At 39.1% G+C, this 13,280-nt stretch overlaps 1 protein-coding gene across 1 annotated transcript in view; it reads right to left on the bottom strand.

Moving 5' to 3' along the window:
• Window positions 1-13,280, bottom strand: part of LOC117296352 (sestrin-1-like) — a 50,050-nt gene that overhangs the window by 35,309 nt on the left and 1,461 nt on the right. The window contains exon 2 of the mRNA XM_033779233.1: window positions 10,201-10,589. Coding sequence (XP_033635124.1) covers window positions 10,201-10,530 — 330 coding nt within the window. The 5' untranslated portion in view covers window positions 10,531-10,589. The remainder of the gene's footprint in view (window positions 1-10,200; window positions 10,590-13,280) is intronic.

The raw sequence follows: 13,280 nt of genomic DNA, 5'->3' as shown, positions 1-13,280 counted from the left end.
TTAAAATTATTTTTACTAAGCAATACTTTTCTGTGCTTACATGTTTTTGTGCTTGTAGGCTTTATGAAATTGGGCACAGGCTCTCCAAGTCCAAGATCGAAATTTACGACTTCAGTTGAAGATCTGTACAGATCTGTCCCAGTACACTTGCCAGAGCCCCTGCATGAAAGCCAGCATTCCCCGCTGCACAGCCAGGGTCAGGGGGCGGTATACAGCGGTGCTTGCCCAGTGGAAAAGTACTGAGACAAGCGAGTGGAAAACTACTGCAGGGGAAGAGAGACACTGGCTTCGGTTATTTTTGTATACAACCAAAACCTGTCTTATATGTCAATCAAGTGTTGTTATGGAAGGGAAAGCTTATAAATGTTATTTTTTTAATACAAAAAAAAAATGCAATGCAATTGTAACCTCTTACCAAAATAAAATTAACATTCATCAGGTCTGAAACATACTTCAAGGAGGCACTGGCAGTGAAGGCAATTGCCTCTGTGCCTCATGGTAATTACCTTGGTGCCCTGATAATGCTCTAGTAAATATTTACAATTTTCTCCTAGGGTGCCTTTTACCATGGAGTTGTACCCTTGCCCTTTCGAAAATGAAGCATTCATTGTTCTCTTGTTCTACATTTCCATTTTTTTATACTCAAGCAGGGCATGAGGGTGCAAATCTATAGACACAAATATCCTTTGTCCCTGAATTATTAAATATTACACTGTTCTCTTTCATGTTCATGTATTTATTTCTGATAACGAAAGGTTTCATTGCCTTCCTAACGTCTCCATTGTTCTTTTTGTTGGTTTTTTTCAAACTTACCCTGCAAGCAAGTATGAGGTTAGGGTTCCAAATCTACAGGTCACACAAACATTCTTTCTCCCTGGTTTATTAATTCTTACATAAAAATATAAAAAAAAAACAAGTCTCCATTGTTGTTGAACTTGAAAGTTTCCCCAGGCCCTGTATCACTTGTTGTGCCCAGGATTCTAATAAACTATGAACTTTCACCAATTTACCTTTGACAACAGATGTCGCTAAAATCCTGGACGCACACAATGAACTCACATTTAAAACGCACCTTTATGGATACTGTACAATGTGTACATAATAAGATGACACATAATCCTTCAAAAGATTATATAAAAAAAAACTAAAAACAATTGGCCAACAGAGGGCAGCTGTCAAGGTCACAGCAGGCAGGATTGTTTTCATAATAGGTGGGTGCACAGTCTACATGTATATTCTGTGAAGATACAACCTTGAGAAGTGCCAAGAATGATAGCAAATTACTTGGTGAATTGTAAACAATTCTTTCTTCAAATGACAACAATTTTGACACAAATTGTCCCTGTTGGAGATGGAAAACATGGTGACTGTCAGACCTGTACATTTGAGTAAGTTTTCTAATAAGATTTTCTTGGAAAATCCCCCAGGTACCCATTGGTACATGACGTCGATTTATTATGATCAGTACATGAATGCTGTAATAATATTACATAGCTCTCGTAACATGACTCGGTGACGCTCAAGGCGTTCCAACATTCAGTACTTTTCCTACAAGGTACATGTGGGACTACGTTTGAACATCTCTATGGTTTTAATTATGTTACTCCTTCTACTTAGCACCATGTGGTTTACAGGTGCTGTGGTGCAATATGCAGCCAATCAAACCAGGAACACGTGTAGAAGTCCCTTTCTTTTCGATAAGTGCACTGTGGTTCTTTGATGTGTGTTACACAACACACTGGACCATTGGCTTTATGTCCCAGGCAAGGATATTGTATCAATTGGTATACAACACATATGTTTTTAGAAATGACGGACCAATCAACAACCTGGCGGACCAGTTAAAAGTCAAGCCAACTGGGCCCAATTTCATAGAGCTGCTAAGCACAACAAATTGCTTAGCATGAAATTTCTTCCTTGATAAAAACAGGAATACCAACCAAATTTCCATGTGTTGCATATTGCTTGTTACTAGTATACATGTACTTATATTATCTATTTGACATACTGTCTGCTTAGCATGAAATTTCTTCCTTGATAAAAACAGGAATACCAACCAAATTTCCATGTGTTGCATATTGCTTGTTACTAGTATACATGTACTTATATTATCTATTTGACATACTGTCTGCTTGTATTTGTAATTGTTTAATGGCCAAATAAAGAATAAGAATAAGAAACAGTTGCTGTTTGCTTATCCTAAAAATCAAGTGGAAATTTGGTTGGTTATCAGGTTTTTATCAAGGCAAAAATTTCACGCTAAGCAAATTTTTGTGCTTAGCAGGTCTGTCAAATTGGGCCCTGGTCCGGGCAACCCCTTTCTTGGCCTCTGTTAAACTCCAGAGCTAGGACCACTGAACTAGCCCTAGCCAGACCACTTGGACAGAAATTGGACTGGTTCTTCATGCCCTAAGGGTGTTTTCCCCGCCAGGGGACCACTATTAAGGTTGAATGCTGTCCCATTACTGTCATTCTGTATCATTCCTACAGTGACAAACCCTGTTCCTTGTCTATGCCACTACTGCAAATTCTAATGTCACTTCTATTGTCCGCTCACCAACTACATTCAGGCTTCTCTGCTTCATTTTTTAAAGGGCCAGGGCACCAAGGCATTTTCTCATAGGTAATGGGCAACCTATGAGGAAATTATAAATTTCTACTGATAGCAATTCAAGGGCACCAAGGCCGGCAGTGACCAAGGGGCATGGGGAACCACGGTTTTTGGCCTTCGTTACAAAATGTAGTATCACTGTCCTAATTCCACACTTTCCATACTTATTAAATTTAAAAAAAAAATTGCGACTTCCTCATTATGCATTGAAATCATAACAATCTAAAATCAAGAAGAAGCTGAACCAGAAAAAAATCAACTCTTATCATTTGTTTTTAACTAGCTTCTCTACAATGATAACCTGGGACAACTTTACAGGAAGTGTTATTGCCAAATGGCAAAAATCAAAGGACATGAAGGAAGTGGTATTTGAATCATGTCATAGATTTAGGTCAACAGATGGGGCTTGGCAGGGGAAGTTAAGTAATATACATTGTCGTGTGGTCATCTTGGTTTCTGTTGTGTTTTTTGTTACATTCCAAATCTAATCCGCAACCAATCTGAGGCAAGAAAAACAAATTCAGGCAACTGTTTCCCCAGTATTGGCCACAACCTATCACGATCACAAGTTACAGTTGCCCAATTGCTAAGCTGAAATGGCCTTGCCATTTCAAACTAACAGTTTGAAGGCCTGTGAAATAGGCCGATTCCTTTTATGAAATGACAATTAAGACACTGTCTGAATTGGCAGCTACATGTAGGGCAACATTTTACCTACAAGTGGATCACTATACACAATGCATTTTGTGTATCGGGGCGTCCTAAGCAAAACCCTTAATAAAGGCCTTGAAATAATCCATGGCACCCACAGCACTTGCCAGGGCTGTATGCTTCGTTTTTGGAAGGGCAAGGGCACCAAGGCATTTTCTTCTTGGTAAAGGGCACCCTATGATGAAATTGTAAATTTGTACGGAAGCATTTCAAGGGCACCAAGGCAATGACCGGGGGACACGGAGGCAATCACCTTCGTTGCCTCCGTGAAGTATCAGGCCTGACTTGCCCTGGTGCCCTATGCTTTTGTGAGAATCCTATACAAACTTTTCCCACAAAAAGTGCCCCTTGCCAGAGGAAAATTGCTGTGCCCCTTTAAGAGTAATGTTTCAGGCCCTTAGCACTAGCAGCAGTCGTAGCAAAAGCCGCCAATTCCGATTTGGTATAAGAATTCTCGTTGCATGATAGTTTGACCCAATTCTTCCGACAGCAGCTTCACAGAAAAACCTTTCTCGCCCCGTTTCTGCAGTCAGGTTCCCCTTTGTGTTCTGTGTAGTGCACATTTACATTAATGCGACGCAAGTCCACTGTAGGTGTGTAGTAGAAGGGCACCATACAATGTACCTTTACATGAATTTTGAACATGTGCAAAACTTGCATGGTCTATTATCCCAGAAACTGTTCAAAACCCCATTGTGTCCCATTACTAAAAATAGCCCTCGAGTACAAAGAAGAAAACTATGAATTTTGAACATGTGCAAAACTTGCATGGTCTATTATCCCAGAAACTGTTCAAAACCCCATTGTGTCCCATTACTAAAAATAGCCCTCGAGTACAAAGAAGAAAACTATGGGCAACTGAAGATGTGTGTAGTGTAATGTACAATACACGGTGTGTTGTGTACATTACAAATATATTCTTTCCCAAATCATGACCATCTTCAGCAGTTATGTGTACAGTAGGCCTATAACTGTAACCATTTATTTCATGCAAGTCTGGAGTCTGGACACGTATGATGAGATTTATGAAACTTTGGGGCAGTTCACATCTATAGTCTCTTCCAACAATAAACTTCCCATCACAGTTTGGGTCACAAACATGTAATTGGTGCTTTATTGGGACAGAATCCTGCACAACATGTGGCAATTTTCTCTCCTAAGAAGAGACTTTTCCCACAAAGTTGTACCTCTGCACTGTAATGAAATCTTTCTAACACTGCTCAAGCACCATCAGAATACAATGCAAGCAAACAGATTTCTTGAGAAAGAGATCAAACTTTCACTTTCAGTTGGTCCCCCACACCCTGCGCCTTGAGTGTGAAAGTAAGATGAATGGAAACATTAAAAGTTTGGAATGATCCAGGTTGGAGAGATGATGCACTCCATAATTTACTCCTTTGAGCAGTTGAAGTAGATAAGACCTCCTTACTTTAGTCACAAAGAATGGGTCCTTTTTTCTATGGTTAAACTATTGAGAACAGAGCCTTGGTGATCTTTCCTAGGATGAGACCATAAAGGTATCTGTATCTTCTCAAGAAGGCTTGTCTTCTTAGGAGATACCTTGGTGGTGTACTAACTGCCCTACATGTATGTACTACACTTTCAAAACAACCCTGAAGGCGTTCCTTTTTTTTTAAACATTTCAGTAACATTCAATACACATTTGACCTTTTTATTTTCTTGATCTTTTGCATCGCTGGAGGACGACTAAGAGGAAACTTTTTTTGTTGAAGCAAGCACCATGAGTGGATACTGACGCTATAGAAGACGCCATTATTATGTAGCAGGACCTGAGCTTGGCGCGAGTTTCCCACTAGTTGTTTCACAGACCCAAACAAACACTGTAATCTACACTATACTTTCACACAGACAACCCATAATGCCAGAAACACTAGGGCAAACCCTATTCATTGTTTCACAACTCACTCTGAAATGTTTAACATGCAATCACCCCTTTCATAAGTAAGTTACCGGTACATCTCTTCTCAGAAAAAGCTACTACACAAACAAGTGTTTTGTTTTTGTTTTTCCCGTTATATAAGAAAGAAATCAACTCCCTTGGATCGAGAACATACTAAAATGAAAAACAATAAAATGCCAAAATACAGCCTAGTAGAAGAAGAAAAAAAAAAAATGCAAGTGTTAGCGTCTCTTGGAGGGGATATTGACTTTCAGCTGAGATTAAATGTCAGCCACCGATATTAAAAAAGTGAAACATCCTCGGGGAGGGGGGGGGGCCTATGCTTTTTTAAAGTTGCGGCTCTCCGAAATGATGCACCTGAAAACAAGCAAATTGAAGCTTGCGGCCATAAATTGAGTAGACAGGGATTGTTTGCAAGCAGTTTTCATTACAGGCAAAGTAATTTCCCTGCTTCCTTGGTAAACCAAGCAAACATCACAGAGATACTCATGTTGAAAGCAGCAGTGTTCAGATTTCAAATTTTGTTTTGTTTCCCGGCTACCTTTTTTTATCGCCAATTTTGATTTGTCAACTTACATGGAAAGTTTTTTTTGCATCCAATGGTTATTATGGCTTCTGGCTAGCACCCTGAATAAAGACATTGACAAAATAAGGAAACAGCCAACATAGGGCTAGATAGCTCAAATGGTAGAGGGCCTGCACTTTAACCTGGAGGTCTTTGGTTCAAATCCTGTCGTAGTCAATTTTGTTTTGTTCAACCCCTTAATTATTAATTTTGTTCATGTACAAAAAGGTGTGAATTTGCACGGTTTGTGAATTTCTTTTCTATTGTTTGAATGTTCAATGAGTCTCCAAGGGCTCAAACTTCCACAGGACAATAAACAATTGTTGCACGCTGTGACGGGGTCCATGACGTTTTGTACACTCGAGGGGGAAAAAGGAATCCGAGGCGAAGCCGAGGGTGCCATTTCCCCTAGAGGGTGTACAAAACCCATGGACCCCAGTCACAGCGTGCAACAATTGTTTTGTTATACCTTTGTATAATTGTTATTCCTCTTCTCAAAGTTTTGTTGTCATCTTCAAACATTATTACGACGAACTATTTGCCCTATTCATTGTTTAATAAGCAGATGAACAAGAACAAGTTCTCTCGAACCCGCGGTTGTTTTGTACACAGCGCGAAATCGACCAACGCTGGGAACGATCAAGGTGATGTACACCGGTGTACATCACTTTTCATGTTACCCGGCCCGTCGCGAGCCATGTAACATACGTTTTTGTTGCGCGTCACATGATTGGAAAGTGCCTTCAAAATGATTGGCAGCAAACAAAAACTATTTAAATACGGCCAGAACAAAGGAAAGTGAAGTCAAATGACCCAGTCGACAGAGCTGCAATTAGAATGATTGCATGGCAACACGAGATGCATTATATGCAAATGAGTCGAGTCTAAATTTATTGAAAGGTATAATATGCAATAACAAGCTTTCCTGTGTGATGATAACAGACAAAGCAGTTTACCATGACCAGGTCAGTGAGGGATGGGTCAGTCAGGTGCTGGCTAGCATTGTAAAGTGAAACCGAAGGCTGACCTCTCTGTCGTTTACTAACTTTAAAAATATTCATACAGGTACCTACACATGTATGTTATGACATCCAAATGAAGTCACCTTGATCTGTTATCCATCTGGTTATCACATCTGGGCCCAATTTGTTCCTGCTTAGCAAATAAAAAGAGTCACAAATTGAACATTGTGAGATAGTATTTTGTTTGGTAACCAAATTCTGGTTAGCATGATATTGTTGTGCTTAGCTACTTGTTGTACTTTTGAAAGGAGCTGTATGAAATTGGGCCCTGATAGTCTAACCATAGAGTAAGTCTAACAGTACAAATATGTATGGAAGTATCATGGAGGTGGAAGCATCAGGGAGGTGCAACCCAGCGGTGCAATCAAAGAGCTACCAACGTATCATGGTATAATCATACACTGTATATAAAAAATAATGTAATTGTGCTCTGAAGTGCAGTTATGGATAAAACTTCCATGTTATTCATCATTATTATTCTCAAGAAAGATGAGTTTCAAATAATTAGCCTGTTTCTCCAGGTTAATATCAGAACCCACTTACACATTAGGAATGAGGACAAGAGTGAAAACAATCTACACGTACGATGAATGCACAAAGTAGATTCTGCATAATAGCACACCAGGAAAAAGGAAATGTTGACAATCAAGAAATCCTGGGCAGAACTCTGCACTACTATCATACTCTAATTAGGATTGTTGATTGGTTGTAAAGATGGAACCTCGTTAGGCAACTCGTACTGAACTTGTAAGGCCTGTCATGGCTGACGAGACGTTATCTTAGTATTATTACTGATAGTGATGCCAAATTCCATCCATTCATGTGATAAATTCCTACCAAAGAAGACACACTTGCAAACTTGCCCATCATGCTAACGTTAAGAATGTCTGTATAAAGACACTGTGCAAGTCTTGCACGTTTTCGAACTTCATAAATTAGTTTTTAAAACATCGTTTATGGCTATTATGTCATATTATTTTGGGGAAAGTAATACTTTGCCATGAAATATTTAGTAAAATTAATTTTTAAACAAATCAACTAAGAAAACCAGAAATGAAGCTCATCTCAGAATTTTGCCACCAGAGTGTTGTGCTGTACCTTGCTACATACAAGTACAACATGCAGTAAGGTACAAACCATAGATCCATGGTGAATCAGGGGATTCTGTTTTATACCAGCGTAAGAACCAGGCGGCAGTGCCCCGCTAAATAATTTGCACCAATTGAAGTTTGCTGATACAAAAACATATTGAGTGTTGGACTTGTGTTGACTGCTGGTGAATGCAGTCCATGTATACACAAGATCACTGTAGGACCGACCTGTCAGCAGTGCTCTGATGTCACTTGCTCTGATTGATTAATTGATATCGACCTCAGTGTGTAAAGCCTACACATGATGGTTGACCCCTAGCTTACTGGCTGCCCTAAACAGAATCAATTCCCTGACCTATCCTGACCTAACAAGAACTAAGATGAAACAACAAATAGTCTGGTGACAGGGCGTCTATGATACAAATTACCCCAAACTGCTAATAGCTTGAACAGTGTACCAGGATTCAGAATCCATACCACACCAATCTCCTCCAGAAAAAAAAACATTATAAAGATGGTATAGAAGTAAGTGACATCGAACTTGTACAAAATAGCCACAGAGCCTGGACTTCCTAGCTGGCAAAATTTGTACACGCCCCCATTTTAAAAAGAAAATTTCAAAGCTTTTCTTTCGTGGAAAAACTTTTGATATCAAGAACGAGGCACATCTCAAAACTTGGTCCGCTGTAATTTTAATAACTCTTCAAGAGTCTTGAATGAACCATTATTTTTGGCTTGTATTTTCAACAAATAAACCATGGTTTATAAGCTACAAATTACGGTATGTGGAACTAAACAGAATGTAAAATTTCCCATGGGCCGAAAAACATGAAATTTATGATTTATTTTTAAATACTAAAAGCTAATATTTTCAGCTGAGAAAGACATAATGTTTTATAGAACCTTATTTACATGTATGATTGACTTTTGAATTTAATAGTAGAACTTCTTACTTAAAGTTGGAATTTTGTGCATGTCATTTTGGGTGCACCACAGCACACATAAAAATGTATAACACCCTAGGCAAATTGGATCTGTTTCTAATTGTCCATTTATCACCGTTATCAAACTGTCAAATACCCAGCTCAAATAACCACAGTATGTTTACAATACTCCTATCGAATGTCATTTTGCCCTTGAGAAAAATGTTTGCGGTCAGAACATCAAAGTACTGTACGTTGTGGTATGTAGTGTTAGAAATATATTGATATTCTCAAGATAATGTTTTCAGCCAAAATGGATTGTGAAAAAGGTAACTGCACAAGTCTTGCAGGCCTGATACTTCACAGAGGCAATGAAGGCAATTGCCACGATGTCCCCATGTCATTGCCTTGGTGCCCTTGAAATTCTCTAGTCGAAATTTACAATTTCCTCATACATATAGGGTGCCTAACGCGTACTAACTGTTGAAGCAAATAATACTACAAGCACCTGCAATGATCACTGCACCACTTTGCAGTGCACGAATGTACAGTAAGCAGATTTAATGGAGACTTAATTGACGTAAGTCAACATTGAGGGCAGTCTAGTTGTCTGATCATGAATTCAATAGGCAAGGGCGGGCATCAATTATGGTACCCATGGTGTGTGGTTGAGGACAACCTGAGAAGCAGCAGTAGAGGGATCGCACTGAGGGGATGCAACTTTTTTATTTCAAATATATTGTGCAAGTAAGAAACATTATTTATTGAGTGAGTCTTTTCCGAAACAGAAAATCAGCGGCCCAACAGTTCTAAAACCAAACCCATTCCAAGAATAAAAAGGAAGCTTGTTCTACAAACCCACATTCTCACTGAACTCCAGCCAGGACTGGGATTGTTGGAACCAAATTACATTAGAATCATTATTAACAGATGATGGTACACGTATACAGTATGACAACTCAAAGTTGAGGTGAACAACAAGTCATCAAACTATGGAACCCAGCGTGAAAGGGTTTCGTGGCATAAGCAAGTACGGTTCATTGCCCGGTCAAGTCTTTGTTGTTAACATATTACAGCACAAACCACAACTTTTCACTCCGGCTTTGTTTGAAATAAAACATTGCAAGATGCCGATTGAATAAGTACAGGGGATGCTTTAAAGTACATGGGTCCTCTACAGGGTTCTACCTATGCACAACCATGTATAATAGGGCTGATTTGCGTACATTTTGGCTGATATGCAAAACACCATTAATTTCTTTCTTCTTTTCAAATACTAAAATTTCACAAAAGCAGAAGCCAAAAAGTCTGAATTCAGACAAAAGTGTAAAATTCCTGATCTCTCATTCCACTCACCTTATAGAAAGTAAGTAGACTGTTGCATTTCTCCCGTACATCGCTGAAGGGACACTGATGAGCCAAGCGCAAGATGATCGTCAACGGCTGCAGCAGGCTCTCGGTTATACCGTCTCGACAGTTGCCTGAGAGGCATCCCTCGATGAACCCCTTGCTGCCTTCGAGGCTGTTCTGCTGAGATTCCGGGAGCTGCTCGAGGATGCTTTCGTGGATGGCTACGAGGCAAGATGCGAGTTGTTCGAGTGTGTTGAGACGGGAGGTGCTTTCTCGGGTGGAGAGCCTCTGTAGAAGCCAGCGTGCCTGTGCTGCCGACCCCTCCTGGACAGCCATTTAGGTTTGGAGTCTTTGGATTTGGTTTTAAGTCGCGTTTCCTTCAAGGATACAGGTTCCTGTGATGCACCAAGATGAAGTAAATAATTCAAATTTAATTTTGAGGTTTTCAGGTTAAAATCCCGCTGTAGTAAATACTTTTTATACCTCCAACTTTAACCCTGCCGAACCAGGTTGTGTCAAAAACTTGGTTGTGATCCCTGGCTATAACAGTTACAGGTTGAGTGGTTTCTGACTGACTGCCAGTAGCCTGAACAAAGATGACTAAATAGGGAAACCACCAACAGTAGGCTATATGACTCATTTTGTAAGAGTGCTGTGTAAAAAAACATCCAACATGTATGTGTACACAATTAAATTATTTGGGCACTACTTTTTGCTGACAATTTTTTCAACAATTTGGAAGTTACATGCATTTCTATCATGTACCAGAAACATTTTTGGTGTGGCCCTACATGTGTGGTGCATATTTTACTGGGTACAGTTTTTCAAAGAAAAAATATTTCAGAACACCTACGCAAAGTTAATCAAAATACAAAAACAAGGACACAAAAACATTGAATATGGAAACAGGTCATGCTTGAATGAAATTGAATCAGATAATCATTTCCAAAAGATGGGGCGGGAGGGGGGGATTGACGCAATGCCTCTCTCTCAGATCGAGATCCTTGGTGAGAAAACAAATAGGAAATCAATCAATTTTCGGCAGTAGATGTTGGGAGGCAGGGATACACTATACATCAGGCCCGAGGACAGTGAATTTTAGTGTCTGCCAACTCGCGACAGGACAAGTCCGAAAGTCTTGTGTTTTTCAATTATATTATATTTGCCCATTCAAGTGTAACATTTTATTTTATTTTGTACAAATTACATGTTTCTACAAATGTTGACTTTGGAGTTTTGACTTCGATATGAATTTCAAATAGGTTGAGAATAAAAATACTTACATATGGAAAAGATATTTATAGGCCTAGAGAAAATGTTTAATATAAAAAAAAAACAGGTTAAAGGGAAGGTACATGTTTAGTTTTTGTCAAAGACCAGTTTTCTCACTTGGTGTATCCCAACATAAGCCTGTGAAAATTTGAGCTAAATTAGTCATCGAAGTTGCGAGAAAATTATGAGAGAAAAAAAAACCCTATTGGACGAATTTGTGTGCTTTCAGATAGGAATAAAAGACTTCTGGCTAGAAGTCTTTTATTATTTTAGTGAGAAATTACCTCTTTCTCAAAATCTATGCTACTTCAGAGGGAGCCGTTTCTCACAATGTGTTATACTATCAACAGCTCTCCAATGCTCGTTACCAAGTCAGTTTATAAGTTAATATTTGTATTGAGTAGTTACCAAACGTGTACCTTCCCTTTAGTGTGTAATACACTGTGCAGGCATTTGTTCTTCTCATTTTGATTCTGGTCTGATTTCTTTTTAAATAAATTCTGGTTCAGTAAAAACTTAAAGCTACGAGCCCTGCAGTCTTGTAGACTTTCCATCCCAAATGCGAGCCATGTATTATGATAATGCGGGCCAACACAATAAAATCACAAGGAAAGTGTTAAAGACAGTGGACACTATTGGTACTTGTCAAAGACTAGCCTTTACAGTTGGTGTATCTCAACACATGCATAAAATAACAAACCTGTGAAAATTTGAGCTGAATCGGTCATCGAACTTGCGAGATAATAATGAAAGAAAAAAACACCCTTGCCACACGAAGTTGTGTGCGTAGATGGTTGATTTCGAGACCTCAAGTTCTAAATCTGAGGTCTCAAAATCAAATTCGTGGAAAATTACATCTTTCTCTAAAACTATTGCACTTCAGAGGGAGCCGTTTCTCACAATGTTTTATACCATCAACCTCTCCCCATTACTCGTCACCAAGTAAGGTTTTATGCCAATAATTATTTTGAGTAATTACCAATATTGTCCACTGCCTTTAAATCATTATATGCAATGATGTACACAAGACTGTATCCCATTGGTTACCACACAAGTCTTGTCATCACCTACAATAGTACCAAACTTCACAGTCTAAGTTAAATGTACTTGTGTGTAGAGGCTGGCTAGAGGGCTGTCAGTTTATTTATAAAGTATAGTACAGTTCAAACACATTGTACTGTGTGACCTGCGAGTGTTAGCTTAATACCGTACGTTTATTTCCATTTTTCTCACAAAGAATGATGGGAATGGGAGCATGGTTTGCATTGGGCGGCTGGGCTGGGGGGATGCAAGGGGGGTGTTAAAGAGGATGAGCTCATAAATACACAATATTTTATTCCTCATTAGACCATACCATTGAAACAGTGAGTGTACTTTACACTTTTGCTGAGGAATGTAGATGTCTTTGCTTTGCTCTTAGCTGAGATGCAACACTGGACCACAGACAAGTGGCCAGTGGTTTTAGCACTGGGCCAGTAACCAGGGTGTTTTTTCTTCCATTATTATCTCACAACTTTGATGACCAATTGAGTTCAAAATTTCATAGGTTTGTTATTTTGTGCATGTTGAGGTATACATCAAGGAAGTTTTCTACTTGACAGTTTGAAGCACTGTCAAGAGATTTGTTTTGTCCACTGTAAAAACATGGCAAAAAGCCAATAAGTGCATTGAACAGCATGAAGGGATCCTTTTTTTGTTGTCGTTTGTTTGGTTGTTTACCACTGTGCATGTTTCATGCACAGTAAAAACTATTTTGCCATGGGGAAACAGGATAAAAACAGTCAGGCCTCAAATTTGTATAACCACAAGACTGA

The sequence above is a fragment of the Asterias rubens genome, chromosome 11, assembly GCF_902459465.1.
Source record: "Asterias rubens chromosome 11, eAstRub1.3, whole genome shotgun sequence".
Lineage (NCBI taxonomy): Eukaryota > Metazoa > Echinodermata > Asteroidea > Forcipulatida > Asteriidae > Asterias > Asterias rubens.
The sequence above is the reverse complement of the archived record's forward strand: the minus strand, read 5'-3'. Positions and strand labels throughout refer to the sequence as shown.